We start from the raw sequence: 24,230 nt of genomic DNA on the forward strand, positions 1-24,230 counted from the left end.
CAGCCTGGGCTACATAGTGAGTTCAACATCAACCTGATCTAGCAAGACCCTATTTAGCAAAGACAGTGATTTGTGATAGAATGTACAATACTGAATTAAGTATATTTATGCACAATTGTCACTACTATCCATTTTTGGAATTTTTCACCATCCCAAACAGAAATGCCACCCATTAAGCACTAACTCTCTGCCGTTCAGCCCCAGTTAGATCAATTCTATTTTGCATCTGTGAATTAACCCTCTTCTAGATACCTGTACACAGGACCAGTCAATGTTCTTGTCTGGCTTGCTTGACTTAGCACAATAGTTGCTAGATTATTCTGTGCTGCAGTGTGTATCAGTGTCTCTGTAGTACTGCATTGCACGTGGTGATCATCTTTGACTCACCCATTTCTCTGTTGTCGGATATCTGGGTTTATAGACACTTTCTGGGTATTGTCAGTAGTGCTGCTATGACTATTCGTACCCAAGTATTTGTCTGAGTCTCTTGAATTCTTGAGTATAGTTTAATTTTATACAAATAATAGATCCTGCAAGTGCCTGAAGAATCTGTGAGCAACAGACATGTGGATATTCCTTTTTTTTTTTTTGGTACTAGAGATCGAACTCAGGACTCGTGCTTGCCAAGCAGGTGCTTGTGCCACTGAGCTAAACCCCTGGCCTTAGACATTGCTTTTTAAAGTCTATATCATTGAGTGTTCATTAGTACTTCCCTTTGTTGAAGGACTCTCTCTCTGTTCTTGGTGAGGAGGGACTGTCTTGGAAGTTCAACACCTTAGCAGAGCACCAAGATAAGTACTTGCTGAATATTCCTGGATTTCCTAGTCAAGTGTTCATTACAGGAATCTGTCCCTATAGTGGCTGTGTGTGGGGTCTTGTCATGTAGTTTTCTGTTAACATACATTTGGGGAACAAAAATAACTGGGCTTTTTTGTATTGGAGATTGAGCCCCCAGGGCCTACCGAGCTATATTCTGGGATTTTTAAAAAACTTAAGACAAGGACTTGCTAATTCACTAAATTGACCAGGTTTGGCTCTAGCTTCTGATCCTTCTGCCTCAGTTTCCCAGAGTGCTGGGATTATAGGCGTGCACCATCATGCATGACTGAAAACAACTTTTAAACAAATGTGGCTAACTGTAATTAAGAGAATACATTTACTAACACAACTCTTAAGGTAGGTAAAATACAATTCAACAAACATTTATTGGGGCCTTACTGTGCATCAGATACAATTCTTCCTCCTCCTGCTCCTTTCTTCTTCCTCTTCCTCTGATGGGAAGATGTCTGAGACAGGGTCTTACAATGTAGTTCAGGCTGGCCTTGAATTCACTGTATAGTCTAGGCTGGCCTCAAATTTATAACAATCCTCCTGCCTCAGCCTCCTGTGTGCTTGGATTATAGGCATGTACCACCATGTGTGGCAAGATCCATTTCTTAATGTATTTCACAGCAGTTTCAAATATCAGTTAATTTACCTTTTGAAAGTTATCCCTTTAATGCGAACCAATCAATCAACCTGTCTCCTCCCTTTGATTAATTGCCACATTTATCCTAATTGCAAGAACTTTATAACAACATTTGAGATAATTTGGAAACAAGGGAATACACATTACACAGAGTCCCATCCTAATAAAACTATTTTTATTTTATAGTATAAGTTTGAAGTTTGAACTTAACAGTTTTGAAACTAAAACCTTGCATGCTCCTGGTGGTAATTATTTTATTACCAAATAAAATGAGGTGAACTAGATGATGAACTAGGATGAACTAAACTGGATGAACTAGGTCTACTGTTGAGCGTCAGGATGGTAGTAGGTGGTGTGGTTGACATGCTGGAACGATTTAGGGAGGGAGGGCTGGTCGTCATGACCTGGAGGGTTCCCGCCGTGCTGTCCTGTGACAGGAAGGGGACTGGTGGAGAACGTGTGCCTCGGCCATGGCAGGCAGGGGTGAAGCATGCTCTCAGGACTCTTAGCTGGTTAGGCCAGGAGAGGGAGGGCTGGGTCTGAGGAAAACAGCTGTCAAGGAATCCCATGAAGTGCTTTTCAAGCCATCCACAAGGCCAGTGTTTGCTGCTGACACTGCTGCAACCGTTATACGCTTTGATGCTGGCCCAGAGTGGTAAAGAGCTCTGAGGTTATGGATCTCAGGTTAGGAGGTGGGCTGCAGGGAAGTGCTTGAGGTGGGTTATTCTCTCCCTCTGAGATGGGCAGGCTTGTCTGGGTAAGGCAGCAGGAGGAAAGGAACCTGGGGCATGCAGTGCAGGCTCCCTAGGAAAGATGGCCAGGGTTTGCTGTTGTGGGAAGAAGTGGCCCAGGAGCGTGTGAGCCAACCTGGGAGCCCTTCGCAGAAACAGGAAGTGGGGAGTCCAAGCTGATTTGTGGGGCCGATAAGAGGTTCTGTTTCTAGCGTAAGTTGTGTAGTATGTGTTATATATTCACTGTGTATCCAAGCAAGTTCTAGTGCTTTGCACAGAAGCCTTATAAAGCAGGGGCTGCTGCCACCCCCACTTTTTACAGGGAGAACCTAGTTCAGAACTGAGTAGTCACTTGGCCCAGAATTAGTAAGGGGCACAGCCAGGATGCAAATCTAGACAGTCTTAATTCAAGAACCACACATACTTAGTCTGCTAAAGTGCTTTACCTGTGTATGTCCCACGTACATCATAAGATCAACTCATGAGAAAACTGAATGATTGAAATATATTGCAATATAAGTCCTTTGAGAACTTTGGATCAAATTTATGAACAATATTAGGAGCAGACTCAGTTTGAACCGCTGCTTTGTAAAGAGGGCTGGATAATGGGAATGCAGTAGTAGCATCTTGATTGGTCGCTGATTCTGTTTTCAACATTTACTGCTCTATACAGCTCTGGGAATAATCCTAGCCGCTGTGTGTCCTGATTCTGGCTGCTCCACTTAGATGCAAAGCCTGGTGGACACAGATTGTTTCACCTTACAGCACTTCTCACCTCGTTGCTACTTAATAACATTTAATGATTATAACTGACCTTATTATTTTCAGCAAATCAAGGCTGCTTGGGAGTCTCTTTGTCTCAGGTGTACTTTGCTTGACACAATGGGGCTATATCAGTGCCTCTAGGTGTGAAGTATTTGGATAATAAACAGGAAATGAGACTGGTCATCTCTGTACTCTTGTGCAGGAAACAATGCCAACCTTCTGTTAAGCACTTTTGGGTGGACCCTGTCCCTTCCTTCTAACCTCTCTCATGTGGGCAGTTCTGTTTTCTTATCTTTCAGCTTTGTTTGGCAACACATTTTTTTCTTTCTTCCAGTGCTATCGGCATCCAAGGAGAGGTCTGCACTTGGAACCTTTAACTCTGGAGCAAAAAGAAATTTTCACGCCCCTGAACTGTGCTCTTGGATTCCCAGCGGTCCCTGTGTCGGGGAGGGCACTTGTTCTGGCACCTACCTCGGGACCGTCCCCTTGTCTGCAGCTTTCTGATGTCTGGTCTTCCTTGGCTCCCTCCCTCCTTTTAATGGTCCTCTTTATAAATTCTCTTGTGATTCTTTTCCTGATTGCTCTTCACTAGTACAACCTAGAGCCCTTTGAAGTTGGTGCTTGCTTTTTTTTCTTCAATGATTCGGTCATTTCTTTTTCTTTTAAACTTCAAACTCATCCCTGTGCTATGACCATCTGAGTTTCAGGTCGAAAGCAATCCACTAAGTCCGTTCATCTAGCCCATACCAGGTGCTATCAGGGCTGTGCCGCCCTGTCCCAGTCCTTTTTGGGTCACACTGTGTCCTCAGCCTCTGCTATCCTGAACTTGTCATGGCCAGCGTGAGGCTTATTCTTGCAGTTTTTATACCCATGCTCTTTGCCCCATCTGTGCCTTTTTTCACTTGGCTTAAATGGCTTTTGCTATGCCTAAGAACTCAAGTCAGTCTTTCTCCAGGCTGGTGTAGGTGTGTAGAAGGGGCCACAAGTCCCATACACATGAACCCTTTTTTTTACTTTTTCTGTATTTTTAATTTAATTTAATTTTTTGATATCAGGCCTACCTGTATAGTTTATGCTGGTCTTGAGCTCACTGTGTAGTCAGGCTGGCCTCAAATTCACACTGTTCTTCGGCCTCAGCCTCCTGAACATTGGGATTACACGGATGTGCCACCATGTCAACCCATTTTCTGGATAATCCTATGGAAGCAATTGAAAGCCTCTCAGGAATTCTGTTGTGCTGTTGCCCTGTGCTTTCTCCCCCAGGAACCTTTTCTTCTGCCCCTTCACCAAATCATCTGTGAGTCAGCCTTCTGGGTTTTTTATTCCACTAAAACTTATAGCCCTTAGCAGGTTCTTTTTATGACAGTGTCATCATACTCTTTAATTTATCACCTTGCTTGCAGAGTGGTGCATGCCCATGCCTTTTCTTGGATGGGAGCATGTGTTGAGTCTGCATGGCCTCTGGTACATTGCAGGTATCACACCCAGATGTGCAAAGCTCTGGACAATCTGTTTCCATTCCATCCTACCTCTCCTAGCCTCCTCAAGGAGCCCTGGCTGCCAACCATGCTGGTTCTTTTAGCTCAGAAGGCCTCACATGCCCAGCTCAGTGCCAGCCTTCTCCTCGAGCCACCTCCTCCTTCTGCTTTGTCTCCTGTTATGGTCAAGGTGCAGAACACTTCTTTTCATTCAGTTTAAATTTACAGCTCTAATTCCATTATTCTAGAGGAGTTTGTTAATTCAGTTATTCTAAGTAGTTTGTTTTTGAAGCTCTGAAGTGTGTAATGATCATGTGTCACCTGCATGTACTTTCCCTTGCACCTAGCACAGTGCTTTTGCAGATATTCAAATACACGGATGCATGCTTGTATCTGCATGAATAAATGCTTTGTTCTGTAAACTTTCAAAGGTTCAAGTTTTATACTCAGCATCTACAATGTGTGTCTTTATTAATTAGATACACTGGTTTCTTATTCAAGAAGCTTATCTAGGCATTAGATTGTTGAGTTTGAAAGCGAGCATATGCCATCAAGTAACTCATGATTTGATCATATTAAGGGGATGATTGTTTTCTGTCTTAATTGCTTAGAGATTTGTGAGTAGTTCTCCTTTGATGAACATTGTATCATAAAGAGAATTAGGTGGAAATAAGTGAATTCATAAAGCTTGAAGAAAACCCTGAGATGTCATGCCATGTACACTGTTGCTAAAAGAGTGATTGGCTGATAGTTTTTTTTCCTGCTTCCACAGCATGAGAGTTCGTTTTTAAGTTGTCAGCGTGTCAGCACCATGACAGTGGCCCATAATCATAATGGAAAGCTGACCTATTTGTATGTTTAACCCTATGAAGGCCGTGCTATCCAGCAAGTTCCAGCTTGCATACCAAACCATGACCCTGAGTATTAACTAAGGGTTGCAAAAATTTTTTTTTTCTAGATGAACTTTAGATATAATTCCCTCTCCAGCCATAAATAGCAAGGCTGCTTCATCCTATTTTTATTGTAGAGTGCATAGAAGATGGAACTCAGTATTGGAAGAAATGCTTCATTTTGCCAAGGAAGGAGATCAAACTCAACACGATTCTTATTTTTCTTGGCAGGCTCTTCTCAACCATCTGTGAGTCCAGGGGAACTGTCTCCCCCATCCATCGTGCCTGCACAATCAGAGTTAATAGTCAACGCTGGTGACCAGATCAGGCTGACATGCACGGATCCAGCCTTTGTCAGATGGACTTTCAAGAGCCTGGATCACACGAGCGAGAACAAGGACAGTGAGTGGGTCAGAGAAAAGGCCGAGGCTAGCCACACGGGCAGGTACACGTGCATCAACAAAGACGGCTTAAGCAGCTCCATCTATGTATTTGTTAGAGGTAAATGCCTGCTTCCTGTGATGCTATGCTTTAGAGGACTTGGTGTCTGGTTCTTAATTTTGAATGACATTAGATGACTAAGCCTTAGGTTAAAATTTTGGGGGCTGAGTTGAGAAAGCCTAAATGTGAAGTATTTCTTCATTGGTTTCCACCAGCTTTTGAAGCATAGTGGCTGTGAGTGTGACCACAGCTGGAGGTGTGCAAGGCTATGATGTTCTTCCTAACGAGATTACAGTATGTTTAGTCTGTTTGTCCAAGTGCTCTGAGTAAAACCTGAGAATAAATTATGCCCTTTGGGATAGAGGCATCTTAATGCTTTGAGATTCTAGATATTCTCACTTAGTGAAAACACTTCAGGGAGCCAAAGTCCTGTAAAATCTCAATAGACCAGCACTTCAAAAGATTTGGCCCACTCTTAGGGAGTAAAATGGAAAAACAGAAACAAACCATCTTGATCAGCTAGGCCTTTGCTGTCTGCCACAGGTTATTTGTAGAGTTGATTTCCTTTTAAAAAAAAAGGTGATCTCTTAAAAACAAAAGAAACAGTACGCTGGCTTTCTATTCATTTCCTTTGACATATTTAGTGACTCATCTGTTTGTGCTTTTACTATCTTGCTGGATAGGGCTGTGTCCTTTGGTTGACTAAAACCTAAACTACTGGAAGTTTAAAAGACAAATCCAAGTTACAGGAGAAGAAATAAAAGTCCTGGGTGTTCCAGGCCTGGGGCTGTCATTAAAGAGGGGCCTGAGGTGAGAAGCCTTATCCATGGTAGTATGGATGAGTACTGGATGTTTCTTCACTTGCAGTCTTTGGGTAAGGTGACCTGCACCGCTCTGCCTTAGGAAACTGTAAGAGAGAGAACAATGCAAGTTCTAGCTCACAGTATCAGGGGTTAATAAGCTGACCCTGAGGATAGCCAGGACATCTCCTGTACTCCTAAGTTATCAGTTGTCCTTTCCTAAGTGGTGACTGAGAAGAAGGACACACAGATAAGCCATAGCTTCGCTTTGGGCTACAGTTCCATCATTATTGAAGCAGCCTGGGTGCTGTAATTTCTGGGTGTAATGAAATAATCCTTCTGCGTATTAGGATGGGTGGCAAACGGAATACCTGAGGAAAATTGCAGAATTAGCCAGCTGGTTCACGGAGTGCACACACTGCTATATAACTTTGGTCTACTCATAATTATTACCGTTAAGACATTCAGATTCTGAAGTAATCTGTGTCACAGCCATGGAAGAAAGCAGGCCATTGTTGTAAGAGATAGACTCTGATGACTCAGGATGAGCAGCCTGAACAGTAAGCAACTCTTGCTTCAAATCATAATTTGACGATCATATTGTAAGTTCTTCACAGGGAAATTAGTAAGGCTGACAGGTATATACTTCACTTCTGTCATTGTTTTAAAAATTAATTGATAAAATGTAGGTGTATCTTAAGGATGTCAAATTTGACTTTGTTAGGACACCTGATTTCCATATGGAAAGGACAATTTGAAAACAGATTTTTGAATGCAATCAGTGGACCCCCCCCCCCCCCCCGTTCATCTGTGTTACCAGTCACAGGGAGCGGGTGGCAGCAAACTGTGCCCATGAAATACATAGGCTTGTCTTTGTGTGGCTCATCCCCATTTGCTGGGCCATTCCTGGCAAGGTCTGATGTCATGGTGTAATGATCCAACTGTCCTTTGCACTCAGAAGAGTCCTGGTTTGGGGAGCACGGTGTCTGCCGTGGTGTTTCGGAGACTTGCAGCTCGTCTTGCGCACTTGAGATTATCTTTTCCTGATGTTGTGTATTTCTCTGCAGGAATGTGAATAGAGGGAGATTGACATGTTACTTGCACTGCCAAGCCTGCTCAGAATTGTTGAGAGTCCCTTCAGGAGCTGAACCAGTCTAGATCCTGGCAGCTCTGGGGAAAGGTCCCGCACAGAGGGGTTAGAGACCGTGAAACCCTCCAGTGCCCTCAGCTGGAATCATCAGACTGGCTCACTCATGGATGCTGCTCCTTTTGTGTGTGGGTCTGGGGGGGGGGGACTATTGAACTAAAGTATTCTCAGATAAGAGTTCAAGCTTTCGAATCATTCAGATTTGAATTTGAGGCCTGCACAGCATTTTCCAGGGTATGTCACCTGAGGAGTGTCACTGCTTTGAGATTTGTTCCTTTATCCATAATGTGGTGAGGATGTTATAAGTTGAACCATACCAAATCCAGAAATCTGAAATCCAAAATGCTCTGAAATCTGAAACATTGTCAACTACACCATGACGTAAGTTTTGGGTTGTGGATTTCAGATTAGGGATACTCAACTGGTAAAGTCTATGCAAATATTCCAAAATCTGAAATGTCTGATATGAAACCTTTCTGAAAAAGGCTACTCAACCTATACTACAGAGACATTGTGAAAATTAAATAAGATAGGATGTATGTAGGGGTCTAACCTTAGTCACTGACACATGGAGGTGTTTAGTAAGTGTTAACTCTTACTTGTTAGTACTGTCTGGATACATTTTTTTCTCTTGTTTGCACAGATTTGACTGTCCCAAAGGGCAGCATTTTAAACTGGTTAAAAATGCTTGTGACCAGTCATTTAAACCACGGATTTTTACTGTGTTTATAGATCCTGCCAGACTTTTCCTTATTGGTCTTCCCTTGTATGGGAAAGAAGACAATGACACGCTGGTCCGCTGTCCTCTGACGGACCCAGAGGTGACCAATTATTCCCTCAAGGAGTGCGATGGGAAGCCTCTCCCCGAAGACCTCACGTTTGTGCCCGACCCCAAGGCTGGCATCACCATCAGAAACGTGCAGCGTGCCTATCATCGACTCTGTCTACGCTGCACTGCCTATCAGAAGGGCAAGTTGATACAGTCGGACAGATTCATCCTGAAAGTGAGGGCAGGTATGGTCCCTTCCTTCTGGGCATCAGAGACTGTTCATCTAGATATTTTCTGTCTCCTTACTGGTCAGCCTTCGTGTAGGTAAGCAGGGCCCAGGCTCTTGAGCTCTTCAGACTGCCAGATAGAGATGGCTGCTTCCCAAACCCAGGTGGTGGTCAGTGACTTTCAGGTGGCTGTGTACCCGCATTTAGACCATCGTGGGGTGGTCATAAACCCACTGACTTGGGTCGTCTCACATTACATGGTTGCATCGTGTGTTTGCACAGTGAGGAACCCAATGGGAAGGAAGCTTTAATCACACTTGATTTTTGAAACAATTAACCTATAAGTGAGCCACCCTCTCTCCCACACTATTGGGGACGGAACCCGGGTCTTTGTATGTGCGAAGCAGATGCCACTGAGCTACACTCCCAGCCCTTGGTCTTTGAGACAGAGTTTCCAAATTGTTGAGGCTGAAACTTGTGATCCTCATGCTTTAGCCTCTTAAGTCTCTGGGATTACTAACTCATTCTTTAACTTGGTATTGACATGTGAATTGGCTTTTCTCTTTAGCCAATTAATTTTTTTTTGTCTTTTTCCTTTTTATGGGTACCGGGGGTCGAACTCACGACTGCCTGCTTGCAAGGCAGGCGCTTATGCTGCTGAGCTAAATCCCCAGCCCCCTAGCCCATTAATCTTGATGCCTTCTCAAACTAGTTGAGAATCAAAAAGGAGAGTAACAAGTGACAGTGGGCCTGGATACTGTTGTGGCATATTAAACAATATTTCAGTAGCTGAACATGATCTAGATTTTGAAAGTACCTAATTTGATAACATTTGGCATTCAAATTTGGAGTAGAATTTTTATTAAGACTTTTGAAAAAGTATGCTTCTTTAAATTAAGGAAAACATGATTATTTAAAACGTGGGATTTTAGCTGGGTATGGTGGTGCATAAATGTAGTCCCAGCACTCAGGAGGCTGAGTTAGTAGGATTGCTGCAAGTTCGAGGCCAACCTCAGCTACGAAAATGAGTTCAAGGCCAGTCTGAACTACATAGTGAAGTCTTGTCAGAAAAACTAAAAACAAAACAAAACCGACTTGGGATCTTCAGAAGAGAGCAAGGTACTATTCGTGTAACAAGTGAGAAAGGTGCCTGTTTGGTTAAAAGAATATAATTAGGTATAAGTCAGATCCCACGAAATCATAAAGCTGCTTCACAATGCCAGGGCTTCCTGTTTTAAAAAGGTATTTCCCAGAAACAGTATGATTTCATGTAGACATACCTGCCTCGTCACTCAGTATAGGATATGTGATTTAATTGTGGATTAAATACATACAAGTCTTCAGATGTACAAATAGTACAAGTAGGTTTGTACCACATTTTGTGTTTTATTTAAAAGATGACAGAGTAAGCTGTGACCATCATAAGGGGAAACGGCAAGTTAAGATTTCCTGTGGTAATAGAGCCAATTCTTAAAGCTCTGCATCTCTTTATTCCAGCCATCAAAGCTATACCAGTTGTGTCTGTGTCTAAACCCAGCTATCTTCTGAGGGAAGGGGAAGAATTTACAGTGACATGCACAATAAAAGATGTGTCTAGTTCCGTGGGTGCAATGTGGATAAAAGAGAACAGTCAGGTGAGTGGATTACTTCTTTCGTTTGTCTTAATGTATCGTGTCTGTGTGGGAGACGGTGAGGGCTTCCTGTGAAAGCGTGTGCTGGCATGAGCCCACTGGTGTGTCTGTCTAGTTGAAGTTGTCTGGGAGAGTTCCGATGCGCTTGCCCATTACGTACTTCCACATTAGTGACAGGTAGCTGTCATGTTGTAAATTCTGAGAAAATTGTAGAGAATGGTAGCCTCGTGTTACTACTTAATGTGTTTCTTTGAATGGTTTTATTAGGGACATTAAGGAAAAAGAATGGTTAACTGCGTGAATAAATGGCTTGGGTTAAAGCTATTGTGCTGCTCAAGCCAGATGACTTAAAATAGTAGAAAGAGTGGCCTTTTTCTTCCCCATAATTTCAAAGACTAAACAGTCTCAGACATGCACAAGAAAGGTCTTCCCCCCGCTCCAAAATAGCCTCATCTTTTGAGATGTTTTTGAGGAAAGGTAGGGCTCTGATTCCCTCCTTTGAAGCTGGTTACCTGAGAATAAGTTACTAATGATTTTCTGTTTGTTATAGTTATGATTAATAAGACAGTTATCTTTAAGCTGAAACATTTAGACATGTTTACGATCTCATTTAACAAATGCATATTCAATGACTACTGTGTGTTAGTACCATGTTAGCCATATCTTGTGTGTGTTTGCATGCAGTGCTGGGGATTAAACCCAGGGCTCACACATGCTACACAAGCACTGTGCAACTGAGATGCATCCCAGGTCAATTTCAGTTAGGTAGGTTTATTTACTTATTTATTTATTTTGAGACAGGGTCTCACTTGTAGTTCAGGCTTGCCCTGATCACTATGTAGTCTAGGCTGGCATCAAACTCAGTGATCCTCCTGCCTCAGCCTCCTGAGTGCTGGGATTACAGGCATGTGCCTATTTTGGTTTTATTTGAAGGGTTTTTTCCCCCCTCTCTATCTCTAAACTTACATTAACAATAGGATTTTAAAATTTTCTTAATGTCTGTAATATTTTCACCTTAAGATTCTGATTGAGTGAAATTTTAATCTTTTTTGGATAGTCTTGGTCACCTACTTGCTAGTTGTCACACTGGTTTCTCTTCATTACAAATATATATATAAATTAGAAAAAAGTACTCTAATTTCTCTTCTTCCTCGTCTCCCTCATTCCCTGTTTTCACCATTGGCAATTTCATGCCTATTTAAAGATTCTTTGCAAACCAACCAGCTGTGTCTATTAGCATACTGCAGAGACATCGTGGTGATATTCATGGAGACGTGATGGATGATATCTCGCTACATCAAGCCTGCCATTGATCGGGAAGATAGTTTGTCTCAGAGACTTGTTCTTTCAAACCAGTGGCCCAGGGAAACAAGTTTTAGTTTTCATATCATATAATGTAATAAACATAATGGCTTCCATATGGATTTTTGGCTAACTTTACAGGAAACAATACCATATTAATTGGCTTTCTATAATCTGTGATTTCAGATGAGAGAACAATTTAGATTGTGTGTGTCCATTGGAGCCTCTGTATTACTTGAAAATTAGTCTTTTTGAGATGAGAAATTAAATTGCCCCAGGCGGTTTGGTTCTGCACCATTTTTCCCAGGAGCCCTGCATGCCATTCCCAATTAATCCACTGGCGCTGGTAGATAAACCTTTAGTGTTGGGAGCTCTTTGGGGAAATCCCAGCGTGCACTGCCAAGGGTTAAAGAAAACCAAATCACGTGCAAACAATATGTGATGTGTGACTCACAGATGGGGCTCCTGGCTCTCGGCCAACGTTCACCCATGAATTTTTTATTGATATTTTTGGCTTAATTTGGAATACTGTTAGCACTATTAAATTATCTTAAAAATCCTAACATTTGATCCCAATCATTTAGAATAAGGTTAATTCATCATGAAATATAGGGTGAAAGTGAGTTTTGGGGTTATTGTAGTTACTTAAGTATAAAAAGAACCTTGAAGTTGATTCAACATTTGTTAATCTTGGTTAGCTTTTCTAATGGTTCTGAAGTCTAGTAGTCTACTTGCTTTTAACTCTGAGTTTGACAGTATCCTAAATTATGATCTTTTGGTTTGGCTCTGGATATTGCTTTGCTTAGGACCAAGCCATTTGGTCTGGCACTGACCACTCTAACTATTTGTTTACCTCCCTGTTGACTCTTGGCCTCATGAAAGAGGCAGAGGGAAGATAGTTCATTTTAGAATTTAGTGTGTTGTCTAATCGTTGTCACTGCTTTTTGAGACATCTGAAAAACAATGACCTCAGAAGGGCCAGGAAGAAAATGTCACTTGGCTTTGCTGTTGCCTCTTTTTAGCTATTGATCTTGTTATGCAGCAAAATGACAGATTTCTGCCAACTAAACAGGCAGCTCAGGGGTGGCTTCAAATCCTTAGCCTGCCGGAAGGCCTAGAAAGACACACTTGTTCCTTTACACCCTTCTAGGACGAAAGCTAAGACTAATGGTGTGCGACCTGCCCACAAGTTCACAGCTATAGCAAAGCAAGTTTCTCTGCTTTTCATTCATGGTCAGCAGTCAACATTTATTCATGTTCATTTTGATGTAAAATGTTTTTTAGAAATTGCGTTGCGGGTGTAGCTTAGTGGTAAGTGCCCACCTAACAAGTGCAAGGCCCTGCATGAAATCTCCCCACCAAAACAATTACAAAAATGTAATATCATTAGTAAAAAAATAGAAATAGGTATAGCCCCAGCTTTGTAGAAAGTAATAATGTGTAACAAAAATAAAATGTGAATGAACCTCACATGTAATTTTCAATTTGCCAGTCACAATTACAAAAAGCAAAAAAAAAAAAAGGTAAAATTTGTTTTAATGATATATCTTACTTGACCCAGTGTATCCAAATGTTACTTTATCCTCTACTTAATATAAAAGCTTTTAATAAGGTATTTTGCATTAGTTTTTTTAACACCAAATCATCAAAATCTGGGCATTTTAAACATACTGAGAGCATAACTCAATGTGGGCTGTCACATGGTGCTTAGTGGTCACAAGTTGCTGTCTTTATAAATGCTGCTTGTAATTTTTTTTATATTTTATCACACGGTTGTAGTATTAAGATACATTCCACACCCACTTCTTATGTAACATTAACATTTATTTGCCACATAGTCATAATTTTTGTTGTTATCTCTACCTGATAAGACACTTAGGTCATTTCAAGCTTTCACTGCAGTTGACATCTTAGAGTTTTGTCTTTTAAATTGTTTTCTTGAAATAAACAGAGTGTTACACTACCAAGTTGCTCTACAGAAGGAAGTTGTGACTACCACACTGGCTTCCAGTCCCTCCAATTAGGGCCACCGTAGCCTGCCCAAGTCATTGTGCTTGGTCTCATTTCATGTCTGTAACAGCTCCTGTTTGCTTTGATTTTTTAATTGTTTTGTTTTCCCGTTATAATAGGAATGCATGTACATTGCAGAAAATTGGAACAGGCAGAAAGCTATTTTCATTCAATTCTTTAATCTTTTCTGCTGTGGTTTGTTATTATTACTTTTTAAAAATATTTTAAATGCAAGCAATCTCCTGTCTTGTCTGTGGACAAATAATGAGTGGGAGGAAACCACAAGGGTAACCTGACAGTCCTTTCTCATCAGCCACTGCTCGAATACTTTGGGGCTTGATCTTACGTGTTTTATATACCTTGGCACTCCCTTCTAAGAGCGGTGTGATGAATTTATGAATTATTTGAATAAAGTCTGATTCTGTTTTCATTTCTGCAGATAAGAAATGTTAATAAAATGAATATTATTGTTAGTAGCACTGTATTTTCTTTCATCACTGGAATATACAACAGAAAGATATAAATAAGAGGAAATGTTAATAAAAGTATGCTGACTCATAAAATGTCAGTATTGTGTAATTTTTTAATATAGTTACTTCTAAAATCTAATACTGCAGAGAAGTTGAAATTAGTGTTCCTGTCTTTTTGTAATCACTGATAATGACTATCTTTCAATATAATTCTGTAATATGAAGGGTTCCAATGACAGCCTGTCATGATGCTTTATTCCTACTTAAGTCATGTATAATGAATGCTAATATGAAGAAGTTAATTGCTGCTATTTTTAATTTAGGAAAGATCTTGAATATAAATTATATGGTAATCTTTGATTTTTTTTTTCTCCTCCTTCTGAAACCAGCTAACTAAAGCCCAGGTGAAACGTAATAGCTGGCATCGGGGTGACTTCAATTATGAGCGCCAAGAAACATTGACAATCAGCCCAACAAGAGTTAATGATTCTGGAGTGTTCATGTGTTACGCCAATAATACTTTTGGATCAGCAAATGTCACAACAACCTTGAAAGTAGTAGGTAAATATCTATGGAAATGTATAAATTACTGGCAAAAGTGAAAGAAATTACTAGACAGTTTCCTTTTTATGCAAATGGAATTCTAAGAACAGATTCTTAGAATTTTATTATCACTGAATGAATGAATGAATGAATGAGTATTATCATGACACTAGCATACAAAAGCGCCTTGTACTGGTTTAACAGAGAAAAGCAGAAACGTGTTACTGAAGTTAAACCTCTCCTCCTCTGTGCCACCCACCCATCACGCCAAGTATAAGTTGAGCTTTTTCTGAAATTTTGGTCCTTGATGAAAGATCTGAGCTTGGAAGTGGCTGTAGACTTTCTTTGTCAGAGAACGCAAATGCCCAGGGCCTGAAATGTTTCTCTGAATTGTTTAGTTTAGAGCTTTCCTGCCTTTGTCACTTGTTGGCTCTTGTGCATTTTTAGTACGGGGTGAGCTGGGCATCTAGTGCCTTTTGTCCCCCTCTCCCTCACCCTGTTCTGCAACCATAAAGATTGTAGCCTAAACCTTCAGGAAGGAGGCTCATTGTGACATGGATTTTATATACCATCAATGAAAACATAATCATCTACCCCTGACCCCATCATATCTGGTATGCATAATTGGTTTATTATTGTCTTCCCTACTCTGAAAATCCCACTAAATGTTTGTTTTCCTGTCTTTTTAATGCAGCTGTAGTCTTAGTGCTTGGCTTTGATTAAATATTCCAAGGTAATGAAAAATTTGCCATCATGAGTAGTACTAGAACTACCAATATGTGTTCATATCTCTCTTCTCCTCCTCCAACTTCTTCAATAATTTATGTAGCAGTGTTAGAGCGCTGATTTTTCCCACAATAATCTCATAAAGTTTTGGTGTTTCTGAAGCCATGTTCTAATGGAAAATATCTCACCAGACTGAACTTGAAAAGATTTCAAGTTTCACTTGCAATTATAGAGTCTCCACACAGAAAGAGTACTACTCTGTCCCTAAGTGTGACTGTGAACCATTTATTAATTTGAATAGAAGGCTATGCTTTTAAAATATTAAACGCCATGAGCACTAATTTGCTAAGTTGATTAGGGAGCATGTTGATATATCAGCTTCAGCTCCAGAAAGCAATTAGTAAGGATGTTTTGAGCATATTGTTGTATGTAATCGGATTTTAAAAATCCATTCATCAATTTCCAAGAATTAGAAATGTGTGACTGGAAAGACTTGTGGCTGTGAAATCTGAATCTAGTTTTATATTGTTTGGAAAGTGAGGTGTGGTGGAACAGGAACAGGAAGGGACAAAGAGAAAAGTATTATTTAGGGACTAGGAATAGGGTTTGGGTACAACATAGAATGGGGAAAGAGGGATGGGGGACCACCCTGAGTTGTTTTGTTTTCAGATAATTTTAAAACAACGATTTATAGCTGAGTTATGTGTGTGCTGTGATGGGATATATGTAGACAGTAAAAAGGTGATTGAGTTTTAACTTCGTGCATCATCCCACACAGCCTTTTTGGTAGCTGTGACAAGAGGGGCTAGGAGCTGACAGAGTTTTGAGTGCTGGGCTCTGCCAGTGGGACTTTCTAGTGTACCCTGCTTTAGCTCTGTCCGCATTCCTCTCTTCTGAGAAACACAGTTTCATCACTCCCACCTGTGCAAAGGAGAAGAGGCAGCAGATTTCATGAAACTGGCAGGTGAAGAGGTTGCATTGATTGCTTGCTAACATATCACCAATTTCTTAATGCAGAAGTATATGAAAAACTATTTTATATTACAACAACTTGAGTGCAGTTCTTTGATTCTTTCTTGTAGCATCCAGAGTTCTAATAATTTTTACATGCTATGAATTTGAAGCTGTGTTCCATTATAAGACATAATTCTGTATTGAGCAAATGAGAGTTTAAAAAAATCAGGAGGACTTAAGTATTTATATATGACTATTGTGAAAGAAATAATCTCACTGAAAATGTTACTTGAAATACCTGAGTATTTTGCATTGTGTACTATGAATGTCTGAGTTTGAGAACCTAATAATTTTATGTATCATGCAGGTTGAAACATTTATTCCTTAAAATTAACCTTAATTGGCTTAATGAATGGTAGAGAGTATATTGTTTATGATTCATGTTCGGGTTTGGGAGTTTCCATCTTTCTCCAGTTTTCATTTGGATGATTTTCATTCTCACCTGAAAAATCCTTTTTTAATTGGCACAATGGGAAAAAGACAGTTGAACCATATATTTTGTTTGTTAATGAATGATAATTTTATAATTCATATTAAAAGTTTGAAAAAAAATAAAGTTAAGATTCTTTCCTAATCCCATTAATTTGATATAACCATCTTTAAGAGTTTTGGTACATTGCTTATATTTTTGTATGTAAGAGTTTAATTATACATACGATTTTATTTATATTCTTACTGTCTCTCACCTAAAATATATAGACTTCAGGAAATGCTACAGTAGGAAGGGGCCAGCCCTGACGTCTCAGACTTGTAGTGAAAGCTAGTCTCTGCTATGTAGCTTTTGAGCCAAATGCAAACCATTTATTTCATCTATAAGTTAGAGCTTATAAGCTCTATCTACAAATTAGAAGTTTTCAATCTATAACCTCTTTGTCTATAAAATAGGTTAAAGCTTTACTTTTCAATATTGTTGGAAGGATACACATTATGTATTAAATAAAATTATGCTTAGGACAGTTGTTGGCATTTGTAAACACTAAAAATAGTGACATAAAAATAATATTGGCAATTATTTTAGTGCCCCGTTTCAGGCTCTTTATTATGTGTCCATCTCTGTATTATTTATTTAACCAGTTCTTTATTTTGTTAGTTAAAAAATTGTAAACAGTACAAACGTCACTTTTCCGTACGCATCTCCATCCACCCCATTTTTAAAAACACTCTAATGGAAATTACAGGATTCGATTTAAAAATAGATAATATAAAAAAAACTGTATGGCTAAATGCTTTCCTAAAAGAACTGCCAGTTTTACAGTGTGTAATTCAGTGTGCTACTTTTATCATACTTGCAAGATTCTTGAATTTATTTTAAATTAGTTTTGCTATTTTTAATAAGTGAAACTCAGTATCATAATTTTAATTACTAGTTTAGCCAAACAATTTTCCTTCTGTATTCTAATGTCCTTTTTCCCCTGTTATACTATTTAATTTTACTAAGTGGAAATGTTTATGTAGTTGACTCTTTTGTGCATTTTTTTTTTCTTTTTTACTCTGGTACTTCCAAAAGCCTCAAAACCTATCCCCTCTTTAAAAGTCAGACAGGAGTCAACTCTGGTTTGGTTAAAAGTATGGTTTGATTGTTAAAATGTCTTAAGTTTTCAGTAATAAATGATATCAGAAGGTTTATATTTTTCTTCATATATCAAATGACATTCTTTGAATATCTTTATTAGGTAGGATGTCTCTTTCACTTATGACACCTTCTAATCACATAAACAATTATTACTGAGTCTGAGTCTGGGCTGTTTAACCCAAATACATTTAAACCTAGTAATGTTAAGGCATAGTGGATTGAGAAGACCTTAGAGTTGATGATGCTTCAGAGATGGGAGAGTCAGTATTTCCAGTGCCCATCACTCACACTAGGAGAGTGGGTCTCCACGAGCAAAATGGGCGGTAACATAGCCAGTCAGGGTTTTCTTAGTTGTTATTATTGCCAGTTAGTACTGGCAGTCTCAGTCCCTCATCTTTTAACTCCAAACGGGATAATATATGTGTATATTTTTTTTTTGGTTAGGATAGTAGTAGATAACAGCTTCTGTCTTATTTTAATTAGATAAAGGATTCATTAATATCTTCTCCATGATGAACACCACTGTATTTGTAAATGATGGAGAAAACATAGATTTGATTGTTGAATATGAGGCATACCCCAAACCTGGACACCATCAGTGGATATATATGAACAGGACCTCCACCAACAAATGGGACGATTATCCCAAGTCTAAGAATGAAAGTAACATCAGGTAAGAATGGGCCTTGCCCTGGGGCTTATGCCTGTGTCCTTCTTGTCATTGACCTTCTCAGATTCACATCTGTCACCCCTCCGTGCAAGAGAAGACCCCCAGGTAAGAAAGGAAGACTTGAGTCCTCATCCATATATTCCCTTTTGCTGTGTTTCTAGAGTATATTTGCATACACACACACACACACACACACACACACACACACAAAGAAAGTCTCTGCCTAAGTTTTCTTATTTGTAAAATGAGAGACAGTTTTTTCCTAGAATTCTGAGGATAACCCAAAGCAGTGGTCGTATATTGAGGGTGAGATGAGTAACTCTCTGCACAGAAAGAAGTAAGCTGGTACTTTTTATTTGTTTCTTAAAACTCTGAGAAAAAAATAAACAAAATCATTAAGTACAGTAGCTTTGAGCTGGGCAGTGAACTCAAAAGCTTTTACATCAGAGTTCTCGTTTGATCTTCAAAGTATTGTAATAAAAAGATAGTATTTGCGTGCTTTTGTGTCTGTCAGGCATGGCTCTAAGTCCCTTACACATTCTACTCAGTAATGTCTCTGCTCACAAACCCTATGTGTAGACACTCTTATTTCCCTGTTTTTGAGAGAAGAAACTGAAGTATAGAAGGGTGAAGTAATTTGACCAAGAGCAAATTACTGATAAGAATTAGGTCCTTGGAGAGAGAGAGAGATCACGTACTTTTCTGGTCAGGAGCTGTCTGACTGCTAGAGGATTATAGGAGAGAAGTGATGGTATCCTGGGCCAAGGACTAAGGATTAGGTGGGGGAGAGAATGGAATTTGAGGTGTCCAGGTGATCCAGGGGTTCAGAGGAGGTAAGAACTAAAAATGCTCTTAAAGGGCTAGATGATAAGAGGTCATATCCTACAAGGAGAAGACGGAGAAGGATGGTGAGGCCAGTTTAGAGTTTGTTAAATTGGAGGTTGACAGGGTAATCTTGAGTGAAGATGTCCAGGCAGGAAGTATATTAGGTAGGAAGCGTCTCTTACAAGCAGAAGCTGAGATAAGAATTCTGAGGCAAAGAATTTATGCAGAACAGGAGACCAGACACTTGGTAGGGAAGGGCACCGAGTAGGGCCCTGGGTCACGTGACCTCGGATCCTTTTATATCTGTCCATCATGGTCACTCTTGGACTACAGGGGTCAGGCTGTCTGGTTTCCAATGGCTCTAAACTTGCATGGGTGGTGTCAGGGGAAGATTGTGAAGTGAGGCATGATAGCCGCCCCTTGTAGCAAGGAGATGGGGGCCCGTGTGCAGCTCAGAGGCGCAGGACAGAGAAGTCTGTTCCAGAGATGGAGATTGGAAGGTTGTGTGTAAGCAGCAGGTGGCTCGGTGAGAATAGGTAACCAGGCATGAGGAATGGCAGAAGAGTGTGCAAGGCCACTGTGCACTGCCCCCCGGGATGACCACTTCGATGCCCACACCATTAATTTGCTCAGGGATCATACGGTGCCCATTCTCCACACCAGCAGACACATGAATAACAAATACTACAAGAGACTCTGGGAGGAGAAGTACAGTATGTGAGGAAAACCAGGGGCTCGTGGCTCTGAAGGAAGCAAGGTGTGGGGGTGACACAAGAGAAGATGGTGAATTTGTGAATGCCAGGGGCATCGTCAGGTAGGAGGCACAAAGCCAGGCGGGCCAGGTGAGTTCAGAGCACTGGTGTGAGGGAGGCTGGAGAAAGCACCATGGGGCAAAGAAGGAGGTGGTCACAGGGCAACCAAGTGGCAGAAAGCACAGGCGGGGAGGGAACGGAGTGGTCAGGTAGCCTGTCTACACTCTGTTCACTCACATGGTGGGCATTTGTCCCAAATTGCACATTTCTTAGTATAGATTTTGTTAACATTAAATTAATCATATTTTCCTCCAAACATACAATTTCCAGGTGGAAACTGTGAAAAAAGCAGGCTGTCTGCAGGGGTTGATTTATTGTCCTTTCTTTATAGATATGTCAATGAGCTTCATCTAACCCGGCTAAAAGCGACCGAAGGAGGCACTTACACATTTTTCGTGTCTAACTCTGATGTCAATGCTTCCATGACATTTACTGTTTACGTGAACAGTAAGTAAAGTGAAGGGCTCCTTATCTCTTGATTTTTATTTATTTATTTTTTTATTTTACCTTGTGGCTAGTGTTTGTAACAGCTGCAGAACTGAGTGCCTTGTGTACTATGTAAATAATGTTTCATGGTAATTTTGACCTTAACAAAGACCTTGTGGTTTGGCGATTAGAAGGGAAAGCCAATTCCTTGTTCTGCATTTCACTGACCACATGACCTTGTAGAAGTAGTGCAAATTCTGGGGGCCCCTGTGAAGTAAACAGAAGAGCAGCAGAACTATAAAGTAACAGTCATTTGAGGGAAGATGTATTATTGATTGTTGAAACAGGGAACTCAGTGTCGAATAGAAACTGGGTTATGGCATTGGGTGGGAAAGAGAGGCTGTCAAAGCCCCGACACGAGTGCTTTGTCACAGTGCTTTCTTGTTCAAGGCTGTGATACCATTCATGTTTTGATGGTTCTCCTGCTTAGAGATGCAGTATTGATCCCACAGAGCAGGTCATCACTGAGTGCCCTGTGTACTGTAGGTGCAGTAGCAGGTGATTTGGAGGGGGGTGTTCCAAGGAGCACCCACAGTCCCGAAGTACTGTGGTCCCACCCATCTCTCACTTCTTACAATTTCTGAGACATGTCTGCACCCGCCCAAGTGGGCATGAGCCCCAGCTGGAGCTTTTGCCAAATGCAGAGCTTTCTCCTGATTCTACTCACCCTGCATTTCCAAGAAAGGGCAGGGCAGGTGCCTACCAACCGTATCTGTCAAGGGAGACCTGTAGGAAACACTAGGGATTTTCAAGGGAAGCAGCACAGTAATCTTTGCTGGAAGTGGGTGGGTAGAGGATGGGGAGACAGCACTGAACGCTCTACAGAACGACTGGAAATTGGCTCGCACTTCTGGTTGTTGGGCTACAGGGGTGAGGGTTATAGGACAACAAGGGCTGTGCCCAGAATGAACTTTCTTTTAGGTCATTTACTCATTTGATGTGGCAGCTCAGTAGGATGGTGAGGTGGGTAGGCAAATTTATGCATAGGTGAAGCAAAGAGCCAGTTCATGATACTCTGGAAAAGTTTCTGATTGTTCATCTAGAAGGGTTTTGACATTAGCAGCATTTCCAAAGTGGTGTTTTCTAAATAATGTAGTAATAAGAGGATCATATGACTATAATTAAATATAGTTATAAAAAATTATTGCCCTTTCTAGGATCCCTAATACTGATATGTGTTATGCTTCCCTTGGAGAAGCCAGGGGGAGGAATGTATTATCCCAAACTCGTTTGATCACAGAACTTTCCCTTTCCAAGTGAAACATGTTAATTAATATTTCAATTTATCTGAATAGTTTTGATTATTTGGTGTCTCATTGGCCCTCAATTCAAATATTTCTAGATTAATTCAGATGTTAATCAAAGGAGCTTAGTGTATTACTCATGGGCAAAATTATCTGCTTCTCAAAAATCTTAATATTTAACTGATGTAAGAGAAGACTGTAGGCAAATCAGTATTCTTCCGAGTGTAACAAGCCTGCTGTTTTTAGAGAACTTTATTTTGGGTGGAGTCTGTGCTTCTTTACCTATCTATTGCCAACGGCTTTTCCATTTTGCCCCAAGATTCTCAATTCATGTGGATCAACATTACTCATAAAGTACAGTGAAAACCAGCTACTAGAAAAGTGAAATAAAGCAACAGAGACACACAAAATACAACATGAGCCTCTTACCTTTTTGGAGACCACAAATATAAAATGACTGCCAAATTTCCCCTTCCAGATGGTGCTTCTCTGTTTCCAAACCTTCTCTCCTGGGGGCCAGTGACAGTAGATCCAGGTGTGGTTGCTGCTAGAGCTCACTTGGAGAAGCTAGGCAGTGGGGACTTGGTAACATGAGGTGCTAAGTGCCTCCCTTTCCCTGGCATCTGGACCAGAGGGACATATGTAGAAGTCCTCCTTTTCTTCGAATTTCTATTGCCACCATGGGATCTGTGGACTTGAGACATTTGACAGCACCCCAAATTGCTATACATTTTACTTACCAGGCTAATTTGCCATCCGACAGGATCAGTTTTAATCACTTCTGCTGGCCTGTTTGAAATTAGATAAAACAGGCCATTAACTTTCTAAAGTGACTGCTCTCAGTTAGGAGGCCTCTCCTGTATTCTGAGGCCGGGGTCTGCAGTATCCACCCAGCCATCCAGTGAGCTCCTGCTGCTCACACTGGGCACACAGATAAGGGGGAAGCAGGCGCTGTCCTCCGAGAGTAAGCTCTTCAGGAAGTCTGTCCATCGATAGCAGTTCGTTACAAAAACTAAGCTGACTGAAGGCATTTATTTCACTTACTTAGCATATTGGATTTCCAAGTGTTTTGACAAAGGTGGTGTTTTTATATGAACTGTCTCTCTGTCTCACTCACTTTGTAAAGTAATGGCTCATTTGTTTCTGATTTTTAGTAGGTAACAGTATTGTAGGGTAGGTAGAACTTCTTACGTTGAATTTTAAGATTAAAAACCAGAGTTACTATAAAATTTAGAATTTGGAACAATTTTTACATCAATTTAGCTGAGGCACTAACATACATAGGCACACTACATGGTTTATTCTATTTAAAAAAGCTTAGCTTCAAGGGTAAAAGGAACTGTGTTCTGAAAATTAGAATTAATAGAAACCAAGATAATAAATGCATAGGATAAGTGCAGAAATTCAGGCTACTTAGAGATACTGATGCATAATCACTTAATAGATTCTGTGGTAAGAAATGCTGGTGAACATTCTTGATTTGGAATGGTTAAGTATCTGGTGGTTGAAAAAATTATTTGCTTTAAAGAAATTCCACATATGGATTTCAGTATATTAAGTATGTTTAAGGTTGAGTGAGGGCTTTAGGCCCTTATGTGGAAGACTTTTAAAATACTGTGCTCTGACCATTTGTGTTGAGAGCAATTAAATATGGAAAGTGTTAAGTTTGAAAATCTTTTTATGCTATTTTTTTTTTTTTTTTTTTTTTTTACTGGTACCAGGGATCGAACTCATGACCACACGCTTACAAGGCAGGCCCTTATGCCGCTGAGCTAAATCCCCAGCCCTGTTTTGATACTATTTTAACTACCCACGCCATGACTTACATGGGTCCTATGTTAGACTAACTTGGTGTCTTTCAAAATGGTTTTAGTGGGCAAGAGCTTGGATAAACTTCCATCTTTGAATAAAGCTTCCACTGGAAAGTGATGGGAAGTTTCATGAAAAAAATCAAAATACAATCAGTGGTTCTTTGTATTGATTTATGTTATAATAATTATTAGAATTGCTTACCCAAGATATATATATATATAAATCAAATTCTTAATACTAAAAGTTGCTATACTTTGCTGAAAATGGTGATTTGTTTCCCTTGCAAAGGAAAATTGAGAGCCAGGGATATAACTGATGTAGCATGTCCCTGTTAAGTATACCAAAATAAGCAAGTAAATAAATAGAAAATCGAGAGGAAGATAGAGTTCTAAAAAC

The 24,230-nt window shown here is 40.2% G+C and overlaps 1 protein-coding gene across 6 annotated transcripts in view; it reads left to right on the top strand.

The window, feature by feature from the left end:
- Kit (KIT proto-oncogene, receptor tyrosine kinase) overlaps positions 1-24,230 on the top strand; it is a 77,739-nt gene that overhangs the window by 29,032 nt on the left and 24,477 nt on the right. For all 6 annotated transcript variants that reach the window (XM_063240703.1, XM_063240701.1, XM_063240704.1 and 3 more), the window contains exons 2-7: positions 5,564-5,833; positions 8,453-8,734; positions 10,214-10,350; positions 14,519-14,690; positions 18,469-18,658; positions 20,624-20,739. In XM_063240703.1, coding sequence (XP_063096773.1) covers positions 5,564-5,833; positions 8,453-8,734; positions 10,214-10,350; positions 14,519-14,690; positions 18,469-18,658; positions 20,624-20,739 — 1,167 coding nt within the window. The remainder of the gene's footprint in view (positions 1-5,563; positions 5,834-8,452; positions 8,735-10,213; positions 10,351-14,518; positions 14,691-18,468; positions 18,659-20,623; positions 20,740-24,230) is intronic.

The sequence above is a fragment of the Cavia porcellus genome, unplaced genomic scaffold, assembly GCF_034190915.1.
Source record: "Cavia porcellus strain 051 isolate PalLab524CR breed Dunkin Hartley unplaced genomic scaffold, mCavPor4.1 scaffold_30, whole genome shotgun sequence".
NCBI classification, from domain to species: domain Eukaryota; kingdom Metazoa; phylum Chordata; class Mammalia; order Rodentia; family Caviidae; genus Cavia; species Cavia porcellus.